The sequence below is a fragment of the Heterocephalus glaber genome, unplaced genomic scaffold, assembly GCF_053883595.1.
Source record: "Heterocephalus glaber isolate CG9 unplaced genomic scaffold, H.glaber_assembly_v1.0 deba00000594, whole genome shotgun sequence".
NCBI classification, from domain to species: domain Eukaryota; kingdom Metazoa; phylum Chordata; class Mammalia; order Rodentia; family Bathyergidae; genus Heterocephalus; species Heterocephalus glaber.
In genome coordinates this window covers 23,898,444-23,911,813 of record NW_028258151.1, presented here as the reverse complement: position 1 = coordinate 23,911,813, position 13,370 = coordinate 23,898,444, and the positions used below count along the sequence as shown (strand labels likewise).

General features: G+C 46.3%; 1 protein-coding gene across 14 annotated transcripts in view; it reads right to left on the bottom strand.

The window, feature by feature from the left end:
- Cd44 (CD44 molecule (IN blood group)) overlaps window positions 1-10,813 on the bottom strand; it is an 86,576-nt gene extending 75,763 nt beyond the window's left edge. For 13 of the 14 annotated variants that reach the window (XM_013074934.3, XM_021264358.2, XM_021264361.2 and 10 more), the window contains exon 1: window positions 10,420-10,801. In XM_013074934.3, coding sequence (XP_012930388.1) covers window positions 10,420-10,492 — 73 coding nt within the window. In that variant the 5' untranslated portion in view covers window positions 10,493-10,801. Of the gene's footprint in view, window positions 1-10,419 lie in introns of all 14 variants that reach the window. The other variant, XM_013074940.3, reaches the window with a different exon arrangement.
- Window positions 10,814-13,370: the final 2,557 nt, after the last annotated feature.

The following is a 13,370-nucleotide window of genomic DNA, read 5'->3' as shown; positions in this document are numbered from 1 at the left end:
TGTTCTATCTTAACCAATATTGGGGCTGGCCTGTTTCTGAACTCTGCTAGCATTGTCTGACAGAGTGAGTCATGAGAACTTCTGAGTCTTTGGGGCGGAATAACTGAATCTTGTAGAAGGTGCCATAATTATTTGATTACCTGGCACCTCTCCAACCTTATCCCTCACATAGACACTCTTATCTAGGTGGGCCACCCCTCTTCTGGCCCCAGTCAAACCATATTCATGTTTGTCTTTTCTCTGGAGTTTTTCTCCTTTCATCTCTTTGTATCAATCTTCTTTCTACACTGGTAGAAAGAAATTACTCAAGTCAAATTCCTCAAAGTCTTCCCATATAATTGCAGTTCACAGAGATGTCTGTTTATTTTTTCTGACCTCCCAATTCTCAGTTATATTTTCTCTTATATCATTCTTTTATCTGTTTAACTTCTCCCACTAAACCATAAGATCTCCAAAGACACTAGCTCTTCCACCTTCCTTACATCTTTCCAGAGTACCAACCACATAATATATTTTAATAAATTGAATTGGTCAGTTCATCCACATTTTATAATTGGAGAAGCAGAAGCAACCAACAAGGAAAGGTCCCTGCCCACTGTCATCCTGTGACTAAAAGGGAGAAACGCTAAACCTCTGCTGGTTGTGTGTGGGTTCTCACTTCTCCAGTACTTGTGTCTGTGTGATTGGCTGGAGATACAACTGAATCATATTCAACAGTAATTAAAGGCATTGTATATGACAGGAGACCCTAAGCCATATGGGATTTAATTTCAACTAGTGGTCAGATTATTCCAAACAGGTATGAAGTGGGAACAACCAGAATGATCTTTGATCTGACTGAAGACTTTCAGTGACTCACAGAAAGGTGGAATCAGATAGGGGATTTCATTTCAAACCCACTCTGAGAAACTCCTTAGTAAAGCGGTCTTTATGATTTCCTTCCCTCCCACCCCCCAGCAGCAAGCATTTCTCTGATTTTGATTGGGTGGGTGGGTGGGACTTTAGCAGAAATCTAAAAGGCTCTCAGTAGAAGCTGCAACTTGCCATTTCACAGGGCTGTCTTTCTCAGTGCCTGGACAGGATTTTCTTTGTGCATGTAATTTTTATTTTGTTTTTCTTTTTTATTCTTTACATTTAAGACTCTCATGTTGTTTTTCATACAATACTAGAATACACCCTCTAAGTACTTCACTTTGCACCAAAGTGTTGCAGGGGCTTCTTGAGGAAAGCTGCAAAATTCAAGGTGCTTATGAACTTCAAGAATAAAGGACACAATCTTTTCTCCTCTTCAGAGGCTGGCTCTTCTGGCTACTTGAAGCAATGTTTTTTTGAAGTACAATTTAAAGCAAAAGACACTGCATTCAGATCTTGCAGGTAATCCCAGGGCTGGCTTCCTATGGTGTTAGCTGTGTGACTGGAACGTGTTGTTACCTTCTCTGACCCGAGCTTCTTTATCTGCTCACTCTCCAGGTGGTAAGAGGATTTGGTGGCATATGGGCAAAGCAATTCGTCCCTAGGAGTCACTTTTGCCCACTGAAGTTTACAGTGTTAACTGGGTCCATATGCTTGTTTCTGGCATAGATTAATAATTCACTTCTGACATTTAATACAAACCAGGCCCTGTGCTATAGTATTGTTATTCTTTCCATTAAGTTTTATGAATCTTAAGTATTAAAGGCCCAAAGAATGGTGAATTCATCGACCACAAGGCCTGGAAAGGACTTCAGAGAACACTTCAAATGCAGCTTTCTCAGTTCACACATGGAAAAAAGAAGACAAACAGAGGTAAAGGCGTTTGCTCAGCATCCAATAATGAACTAGTACAAGAGAGGAACTGAAATATAACATAATCATGTTTATTCTTATGATACTTTCTGTGAATTATATACATAGCTTAGAAATTATGTGCTATAGATCATTTTAGACACCATGTGTGACTGCCTCATTTCATGATGCTTGAGTAGCAGAGAAGGGAATCAGCTGGAAGTCTGGTTGTCTCATAGCCCTGACACCTTCTGTGTTACCTTGCTCCAAAGCTCAGCTTCCTTATTCTCACTTCAGACAGTTACATCCTGTACTCTCACTAAGCATACACTTATATCTATATGATCTTTGGTCTGGAAGGTCTTTAAGCCACTAGCTGAAAGAAACATTGCTATTCTTTTTTTTTTTCCTTTTAGCATACTGACCAAAATGCCAATGTCTTTTTTTTTTTTTTAGTATTACAGAGAACATGACTTTGAGGTTCAGTGTTCTTTATACATGAGGACAGATTTGATGCTAAGGACTAAGGCATACAAGCAGCCAGACCTAAAGGAAATCAAGATCCCTGTTCTACTAGACAAAACCTAGTGAGTTCTTTTCTTTCTTGCCTTGCCTGACATGTCAAACTTCATGAAGGAAGGATCCACTCAAACTGGAAATAGTGCCGAGAAAGGAAATTTAAAAGAAGCTTGAGAATTTCACTAGAAAAAAGAATGTTTTTCCTACATACCAGGGAGAAAGAGGGGCGGGGGGCGGGCAAAAAAGTCGGCAGAACTATAAAAATCACAAATGGTAAATGATGGAGTTTTGCTTTGCTAGTTAAGTCTAGAAACTGTATTCATTTAGTCAACCATCTAAATACTTATTGAGCACTTATGTCTTCATCACTTTCTCATCCCTGAGACACAATACCAGACATCCACAACTTAAAGGAGGAGGGGTTTATTTTGGCTCACAGTTTCAGAAGTTTCAGTCCGTGGTTGGCAGGCTCAAATGCAGAAATGGCATGGTGGAAGGGCCTGCCATTGAGGAAAGTTGCTCATGTTGTGGCAGCCAGGAAGCACAGAACAGAGAGAGACCCTTCCAAATCACATCCCCAGGGACCCATGTCCAACCAGACCCCACCTCCTGAACACATGAGACCTAAACCGTAACAACTTACTAGAGTTGAGGGATTGTGCTGACAGCAGAGAGTTATAGTGGATACAAAAATGCACACAGGCCACGGGCTTCATCTTAAGGACCTTGAGAGCCATTACATAGCTGTGAGGTAACCCTTGAGCTTTTAAATGGAGAAAAGCTTGAGGAGTTTTTGTGAATTATCAATAGAAACAACTAGTGAGCAACAGAGGAAAGTAAAAGTCACTTAGGGGAGCTTAAAGAGATAAGTCTGATGACCTCTAAGGCTGGTATCATGAAAACAACTAATCCCCACACAGGGGATCCAATGCAAAGGCAAACCTCCAGGCTGGAGATTTCTTCTCCAAACTCTTCTCTGCATGTATGATTGCACCTTTATGGGTTTCCTGAGCCCCTGTCCTTCCCCTTGCAGGTACAGACCTTGCAACTCAAGGTGGCTGCAGGACTGACATCAACTGGTCTGCAGGCTGCATGAGGGTACTCAGCTCTGTTGTACTCTGCCTCTTGGATGGGCCACCGTCAGCACTGGCAATGGTTATGATTGCCTTATGGTAGATACTCACTTAATGCTTTCAGACTTTACAAAGATTAGGGTCAGGGTTACCGGCAGAAATGACCTTCTAGATCAAAGGCAGGTATTGGACACATGGCACTGTACATCTCTCCCTGGCCTCTTAATTTGCACACTTAACTCAGTGATCACTTGTGAAGAAGCTTTACAGTTGTCACCCTGATACCTTAGAAAGAGGAAGTAGAAAAAAATGCTGACTAGTTCTGTGGCTGCTGTGTGGTTCCTTCTAGAAGGCATGGCAGGCCTGCTAAGTGGAAAGAGATGCACTGAAATTTAAGCAGATAACGAATCTCACTAAGTCCCTGTCCCCAGGCTAAAAGCCTGAACCTCCTCCTACAGACTGAGTCAGATGTACCCAAGACACTTTGCCTCTTTCCTTCCTGGGTAGCTTGTTTGTCAGTTAGAGGTACCCAGAAAAAAACCTCACTTGCTTTCTGATGTGACATTCACCTTCCAGGCCACACGGATGCCAGGTCATCTGGTTTGGGCTGGGGAGAAGGCAACAACAGCCTTCTAGCTTGAGCTAAATCCTTTGTGCACTGATGTATGTAGCCTGTGTCCAGATGGCCTGCTGCCTCAGACTTAGTTTCCCTTACTTCCTCTCAATTCTAACTACTAGAGAGAAGATTCTGGAACCAAGGACCATTAAACAGAGGACAAATATTTTGCTGCTATTGAGTTAGTTCATTTCCCAGTTTTGTCAATCACAAGCCACAGTTCTAGATAATAGAGAAATACTGATGAGCAACCTCCACCTTCCATCCGGGTGAGAATCAGATGATAATGAACAAGCAACTCAATTTACCATCCCTTTCTGTCCTACTCCTTCCCAATTCCCCATCACATAGAGGAGAGCAGAACTTCTATTCAGGGATCGGAATGAATGAGCCACTCAGAGTGTGAATGGAAAGAAGTTTCCATTACAACTTCTTTCTCCTTCATTTTTTCGATACCAGTCCACTCCTCTGACAAAATGTTTAAAAAGGGAAGGCAAACCCAGCTCTATGGGTGTTATAACCCATCCACAACGAGATTCCTAAATGGAGTTCTTGAAAACAACCAGGGTACTACCTACCATATATAACCATCCAGGTTTCTAGAGTGCCCTGACATCTTAATATACCAAGGAAAACATTGCAAAATAGTTACTAAGTGCACTTAACTCTGTTGCCAGTTCACTTGGGCTTGAATCCTTGGCCTTGGTCAAGTTACTTAAATTCTATCAGTTGTACAAACTGTCTCCTTGGTGATTCTGTGGCTTATTTTCCTTATATGTAAAAGAGGGGTAATAGCAAGACTATCTTCCTGGGGTTGGTGCATGGATTAAGTAAGTTATGTATAGGAAACATCATTCTATGGTGCTGGCATATAGTCAACACTCTATGTTTGCTGTTATTATTAATAGTATGATGGTAACTCAGAAATGTTAACTAGCCACAAAAAAAGCAGCGCAAAAGGTGCAAAAGCTCAGGGGGTAAAAATTTACTTTCAGTTTCAAGGAAACTTGCAATGATACCACAGTAAATGCTCAAAATTACTCAACATGTAGACAATCTCTCTCCCAACTTGGAGTTTTGCAATCAACCTTTACTCTCAAAAGGTGAAGACCCAAGGAAGGGTTTCAGGACTTGCGCTGTGCAAAACATCTCCTTGATGACTCAGCCCATCCCCATCTACCTTCAATCTGTCTGCTCACACTTGCACTTAAGAGGGACACTTGCCTCAGGAGGACACACCCAGTCAGCCAGTGTACCTCAGACTTAGGTAGATCTGGTTCCTTGAGCGTTTGTCCCCTCCACAGTGTTCAGCCTCTCCTTCTGCATTTGACTCCGTGTCTCAGAGTCTCCCTGGGCAAGTGCTCCATGAGAGGCAGGACCTGCCCACTGTGGGCAACTTCCACTGGGCAAGCTTGAGCAAAGGGTGCCATGTGGCTTTCTGCTGGGCATCAGGCTTCCCTGTGGCTCTATCCCTTCAGGACCTGCAGCATCACCATGTTGGATAGCAGCTGCCTGATTACTCAGAGACACACTGAAGACAGCCAGAATCTTCTGAGAGGCCCTTCTGCTTCTCTCCCAGCTACCACCACTCTGCAGAAGCAGGCATGGGGGTCTGGTGGGTGTGGGTCTCTCACCCAAGGATTCCAACTTCAGATCCGCAACTCCCACATCATTAGACTTGCAAGCTGGGCACTGCTGGGGAGTGTTTCATTTTGAAACTTAAATTTAGGGGTGGTGTCATCATCGTTCCTGGCTCCCTCTCCCTTCTCAGCCCAACTATCTAGTAACCCTGTCCTCAGACAGGCATCCTCAGCCATAGCCACTCAAGCCACAAACAGACAGCTGAGCTCGGGTAGCTGGATGGCCAAGCCCTCTCCTCAGCCCTGCCCAAAGCCATGCCTCCATCACCAAAGATCACAAACCCAGTCCCTGGCATTAAGGGGATCTCACAGGGCTGTAGAAGACAGAGAGAAGAGAATTACCCCATTCATTCCTCTGGCAAATGAGGCTGACTTTGCATTTGTTGGCCTGTTGGCTGGTTTAGAGAAAGTATGGCTTCTTTTTCATACTGGGGATTAATCACAGAGCCTTTGCACTGAGCTACATCCCCAGCCCTCTTTTGATTTTTTTTTATGTTGCAAAAGGATCTTCCTAAGCTGCTTGGGCTTGGCTCAAACTTTCAATTCTTCTGCCTCGGCCTCCCTGAGTACTGGGATTGCAGGCTTGTTCCACCACACCTGGCTGGTACTATGCTTTTTAAGAACAATTTCACTTGCTGAGTGAAAAGTGGAGCCTGAATTTCAAGTGGAAGGCACCAGCTCTTCCCCAAAGAGCATCCTTGTCCTCATTCAAGCAGAGACACAAAGGAAACTGAGTCATCAGCTTCTCACTGTGCAAATCCTCAGAATTTCTCTCTGAGATAGAAAAGATCCCTCATGAAAACTATGTTGACCGTCTGCCACCTGCTTCAGCTCATTCTTTCCCAAGAATCACTTCCTTCTCGGGCTCTGGGTGGAGTGGGCCAAAATGGAGGTGCTGGGGAAACACAACTGTGGTTTGTATCTTGTCCTCAGCCCCAGGACCGACCCCTGCAGAGGCCCAGCTCGCCTCTCACTACCTCTTCTCACTAAGGGACCTCAGCCCAGAAGCCCCTAACACCACAGGCTGATTTGAAACCTTGCTTAGGTGGCCTCATGACTTTTGCAGAGATCCACGGCAGCCCACTGTCCAGGACCTCAAGATTTTTCCTCACTGGGGCCACACAGAACTGGCTAATAAGCATGCCGCAAAGGGGCTGGGTGGGTCACTGCATCTGAAAAGCCTGCAGGGCCAGCATGATAGTCTGCAGGCCTCTTTCTCAATTTTTAGACAGAGAGCATTGCCCTGACTTGTCTCTTAGACGGGGAGCAACCTCTCCCTTTTTTCCAAGCCTGCAAATGAGAGCATGTCTAGAAGGGCAGCTGGACTCTGATAAGGAAATTGACTTATTTTAGCACCAAATAACTAGGTTGGCATCTCTGACAGCTGTGGCCAAGCCTGGAAAGAGACAGGTCAGGACAGGGCAGGGCAGGGCAGAACAGCCAAGAGTCCACAGCCTGCCAGAGGGTGGAGAGAGAAGCCTCCTGCCAGGTTATGCCAGCCACGGGGGACAGGGAGGGCAGGGGAACCATGGCAATTCCTCACAGAATGGAAGGGGCGCAGGCATGGAAGTGACAACGGGGGTGGGGTAGACAATGGGGAATCCCAAGTGGACCACTGCAGCCTGGAGCAAGTGACTTCATCTCCCTAAGTGAACCTCCATTTCTCTATCAGGAAGATGGAGTTAAAATACTAATATATAGGGCTATTACGAGGCTTACATAGGAGAACCTATGCTAAACCCCAAACCCCATAGCTTAAGGCCTAGCACAGTCAGTGCACAGCAGGTGGCATTTCCTAGGGACTTCAGGCCCTGCTTTGTATAGAACCATCTGGTGCAATAGCAGAGTGTCTGGCTCTTTAAAGTGGGTGCTCCTAAGCAGCTAGTGATGTTCCGGGAGGAACTAGGAGCCTTGGAACAAGACAGAGTATTTCTCAAGTACACTTTGCTTTATGGTAAGACACAGATATCATTATTCTTATGTTAAACTCCAACTGGGTATGTTGTGCAGAGTTGTAATGAGCGTACAAGATAGTATTCAAGGTATTAAACAAATGTTGCCTCCTCGAACTGCAGGGAGTGGGGTAGGGCTCCTAGGACGGCAAGGGTTTTTCTGAGACAGCATGTGTGAAAAGTGCCCTGCTTTAACACCGTAACATGTCCCAGAAAAGGGAAGTCACCAGCCCGTCTCTTGCAGTCAACTTCCTCTTGAGAAAGACACAAGGGGTTTTTCTAAATGCTCCTTAGAATCCCTGTCTCTGAGTCTATGACAGTGAATCGGAAAATATTTCTTGAATGAATGCTAGAGGATCTGTCATAAATTAGGAATTTCATTCAGTCCAGCATGGGGTATTTTGAAAGAAAATGGAGCCTTTTCCCACCAGCTGCCAGCTTTCCAACACACATACTCGTCACCACATTTTGCAAGAAGTCCATGTCTAATGCATATCAAGGGAATAACTGAATTCACCCATGCTAACCTCAGCAGGATGGAGCTTTGCTTCTTTGTTTCTTCACGTGGGAAAACAGCCAAATCTCTAACTCCCAGCAAAGGAGGCCTCTCTAATTCCCAGTGGCAGCAAAAAGGTACTTGCCACCCCAAGCCTCAGGGCTCTCAGACACACCCCTCTTTCTCAACACCAGAGATACAGTTCTCCAGCAAGGACCTCTCACCAGAGGGGAAAGGAGGACTCAGCCCTGGGACCCTCTACCTAAAGCCACCCCCCCGGGCACAAACACATACAACGACTCTTTCAAGATCCCTGTTCTCCAACTGTTTGAGTTTTTGTATCCAACGTGCCTTAACTACCTTTGGCCATTTTTTACTTGTTGATTTCTGATACAAAGACTGCACTCTGCCTTCCTCTCCCCACTCAGCCCCAAGTTTCCTCTTTGTCTTCCAGAGCACACCACTCCAGGAATAGGAATTTCCCCCCTTTTCCTTTTCTCCTCCCAAGTCTGCCCACCTAGAACTAAGCCCTCTGCTAAGTCAGGTTGCCTTCTCCAGTCTTAGTTCCTTCCGAACAAATTTACAAGCGCATGAAAGTGGAAGTCAGGCAGTCATTGATACTTCCCTGTGCTTCCTTCAAACGATGCTGCCCAAATGATAACAGAAACCCTTTCCGAGGCAAAAGGAAGCTTGCTGGACTCTAGGAAAGCCTGAGGGTAAGGACAACACCCAGTATTTGCAGGTGGGGCCCTTTAGAAGAAAAAGGAGACAGACTGGGCAGAGTTAGGAGTCTGAATCCTCAGACAATGCAGAAGACATCACTGGTGGGAACACAAAGCGCACTTCCCAGGAAGCCAGGTGCAATGGTTTTTGCCTTTTGAGCTCCAGTTCCCTTCTGGAAGCTTCTACTATGGCCTCTGGTCCACCAGAACTCCCCTTCCCCTGAAATCCTTTCTGACTTTGCCCATCCCTTATATTCTAACTTTTTTTGACCAAGCCTTAGGCTTTGGGACTTGATCAATCTGAGTTCATATCCTGTGCCACCCCTGGCTGTGTGAACACCGAAAAGTTACTTAACCTCTCTGAGCCTAAGTTTATCTCCTGTAAACAAGGACACTTCTCATTTGGCCCTTGTGAGTGTAAAATGAGATAATACACAGAGCGCCCGCAACAGTGAAAGGCTGCCATCAACGGCAGCTCTTACTACTTTTGCTGTTATTATTATTTGTACTGCTTCTGCATTAGGAATCAACATTCTAGATCTCCACCTATCCTCATTCTAGAGTACCCAGGCTGGACTGTGTCTTTTGCTTATTTTTTTTTTGGTGCTTCCCCAGAACTGGGTTTAATAAATACTGCTGAGTAGAATTAACCATAGGCTGAGCTGTCTTAATGACCCTGCTGGCACTTCTTAAAAGAAAAATTAATTTTGCTAGCGATAAGCAAATCGGCCATGTAATTATCTCCTCATATACGGACAAAGAAAATGATTGCCTGGAGTTGAGCCATGTGGGAGTAACTCACATACAGCCCCTCCCCTCCACAGCCACCAAGGCGGTTTGGATGGGACCTGGAGCCTTGGTGCCCGGATTTCTGGATTTCTGATACCTCCCTGGTATCCAGGATCCCCTCCCACTCTGAGGTTTCCTGGCAGGGAACAGGAGCCACTTACTGTTGGGTTTCCCCAGGCTGATTGGTATACCAGGAGGTGGCAAGGACTGAGCAACCGGCCCTGTCACCTAAGGGTCCTCCCTGCCCCAGGCGGGAGCCACAGATACTCAGGATCTCTCCGCAGAGCTGGTTCAAGTTCCCACAAGCCTTGAGGTGGTCAGGGACAGGAGCAGACTGTGGGAGCTTCAGAAACCAGGTTCCGTGGGGACGCATCCTTGCCACTTCCCAGGAGGCCCTTCTGGAAAGCTCATGGCCAAGGCCTCTCACATGTGTGACTCCGGGGCCACCTGGCCGCCAGCCCCTATCCCTGCCCCGCCCCAGCCAGCCCTTGGGCACGGGAGCCGGTTAGTCCAGGCACCGGCTGCTGCGCTGTGAGCAATGCCAGTACAGTTACTTTCTGCCATGTGCTCCAGCCCTAGCGACCTCACCCAAGATTGCGCGCGGGCAGCCTGCCCGGCAAACTTTTCTTCTCTCTTTCTCTTTTCCCTTTAACAAGAAAACAGTGCTCACCACCAACAAACTCTCCGAACGCTTAGAGCAAACCCCAGCCTTGCTTCCCCGAGCCCAAGTCGCTCGCCGCCCACCTGACTGCAGTCCCTCCCCGCGGGCCGCTCCTACTGTGGGGCTCCTGCGGGACCCAGGCTACCCAGGCTCCCACTCGCGCTGCCCCGGCCGCGGCGGCACTCACCGATGTGGACCTGGGCCAGGCTCAGCTGCAGGAGGCAGAGTCCCCAGGCTGCGCGCCACCAGAACTTGTCCATGGTGTCGAGTGAACCCAGAGTGCAAGCGTGTGCGGCTGGAGGGTCCCGATGCGCGGGGACACGAGAGGACGGGGCGAGGAAGGCGGACCAGACCTGTCCGAGGCTGGTGGCCGCTGGGCAATGAGGCCGCCTCGGAAGTTGGCGGCAGTTTTAACTCGAAGGGTGAAAGAGTGACCTAAGAGGGAGGGAGCGAGCGAAGGACACACCCAAGCGAGGGGCTGTGACTCAGCCGCCAGCAGCGGTTTAAAGACGCACCAGCCTTCCTGGGCGCTGCCCCTGCGCCCTGGCTGCGCTAGCCAGAGAAGTTTTGAAGTTGTAGATTGGGGGGGGGGGGTGTCTGTCCCGAGTGCGCCTGCGTCGAGCACACCACCCCACCCCGCGAGCGCCCCCGGCTGTGCGCCCCAGGGGCCCGGCTTCCTCTACCCGCCCGCCCTCCCGGGAAGGCGGGCTCCTGAAGGAGAATGACTGAGTCCTGAAACCTCGCCCAGCTGATTCAGTCTCTGGCCTCTCCTTTCCCGCTAAATTTCTCTGAGTAGGCTCGGGAATGATTGTCTGGGTTTCCCAGGCAGCTGGGTATCCTGGGAGAGAAGCTGGGACAGTGGGGGAAGTCCTGCCCAGGATAATGGTGCTTTCCAGGCCAGGGTGGGGAGTGAGGAGAGCTAGGGAGAACTGATTCTTCTTCCCCTCCGCGGGAAGTGAAGTTTATTTGGCTTAGGAGGATTTTTGTTCCTGCTCCTAGAAAGCTAGGGATCACTAGCCCAGCAACCCACGTGTTCATCCTCCATTCTCTCCCAGGATGTCGCCTTTCTGTTCCACCCACTCACACACCCATTCACCCTCCCAAATACACTCCCATCCACCCACCTACCTATCTACACATCTTTTCCTTGGATTCTTCCAGGGCTTACACATCCACATGCCCTATTCTTCCTGTATCTACCCCCTTCTACCCATCTTCTTGATCATCCACTAATCCAACCACGAATCCTTTTGTTTATCCATCCATCCAAACACCAGTTCTCCTACTCATCCACTCACACAACTTCTCATCCATCATTTCATGCATTCTTTTCACATCTCTTCATAAACCATCATACATACACCATCTTCTCCATTTATCCATTCACAGACTGAGGGCATCCACCCTCTGTACTCCATCTACATATCCACTCATCATTTTACTCAACCTCTTATCCACCCTCACATCCATCCATTCTCACTTGCTCTCATTCATACTCCTTCCTAAGCAAACATTAATCCACTTCTCCCCAGCTATTCTACCCCATAAATCTCAAAGAGGGACAGATATTGTCACATTTTTTGAGGGAAGTGTTTTGACTTTGAAAATATGAAAACCCACATTTGGAATCATCATTCCATATCTACCTATAGTAGGCTTTGATTTAATATTTGGAAATCAAGAGCAGTGCTTATTTTTAATATAAACTCCCAAAAGTAAATCCAAATGGACTCATTGCCTGATGAAATATACAGAAAATGAAAGTGGTTATCAGTGGCTGTGGCAGGACCCTCAAAGGAACCATGCCGAAATTTCACAGACAAGGTAAGATTTTGTAATTTACTGAAAAAAAATTTAGAAAAGTGTACCCAGCCATCTACTCACACCTCCATTCATAAAACATGTAGTGAGTGCCCAAGAGTGGTAAGGTATAAATAAGACTTGGCCTTGACTTCAGGAATCTCGTGCTGGGGTAGGGAACAGACTCAGAAGGAGGCTGTTACTCAGAATAGAATACGTGCTGCAAAATACCATTGGACCTTCATATCTGCAGATAGAAAATGTTTTAAAAATGGCACCTGTTCTGAACACATATGGACTTTTACAATCATTATTGCCTGAACTATACTGTATAAGCACTATTTACATAGCATTTACATTGTATTAATAGGTGCGTGATAAGTTATCTAGGGATGATTTAAGGTCTATGGAAGGCTATAAGTAGGTTTTATACAAACACTACACCTTTTTTATGTAAGGGGCTTGAGCTTCCACAGATTTCAGTATGCTTGGGGAGGTCCTGGGACCAATCCCCCATGGTTGCCATGGATACCAAGAAATGACTGAATGCATGTTCGGGTGTTATCAGTCTTGTAGTCCTAGAGAAGGGAGTCACACTCTTTCCTGGAGAACACCAAGGAAACTTCCCAAAGGAGGTGAGGTGATCCATTAGACAGGTCCAGAGGATGAGAAAGAATTCCTCCAATGAAACAGTGGAGACAGGTCATCCACAGGCAGTAGTCTGTGGTGAAGAATAGCAAGGCTTCAGGAGCCAAATGCCTGGGTCCAAATCCTGCCTTGGCTGCCTATTAGTTGCATGACTCTGAAAAGATAATGAGCCCTTATGTACCTCAATGTCTTCAAACATAAAATAGACCTAGTAATAGTATCTGCTTCATAGAATTGGTGAGGATTAAATGACTCAAAAGTCCCACACATATTAAGCACTAGATATATCTACATAGATGCCTATAGTAAGTAATATATGAAATAATTTGAAAGTCCTGGACATATAGAGTGCTGGATGTATGTATATAGATGCATATAGTAAGAACTTGAAGGTAGTTTAAAAACCTTCAAGTATAGGAAAAGACTTGAATATTAGATCACATGAAGAGATTGAATGAAAGACAGCAAGATAAGGCAAGAGAGATAGAGGCCAGATGGTGAACTGTTTCAGGGAGATTGAACTTGGTCTTGTAGCACATAAGGGACCAATGTAAATTTCTAAAACTAGTATTATGTTAAAATAAGTATAACACAAACTTTACCATTTTATCCATTCTAAAGTGTGCAGTTGGGTGGTGTTTAATACATTCACAGCCTTACCATTGCTCCAGGGTAAATATTTCAGGTGGG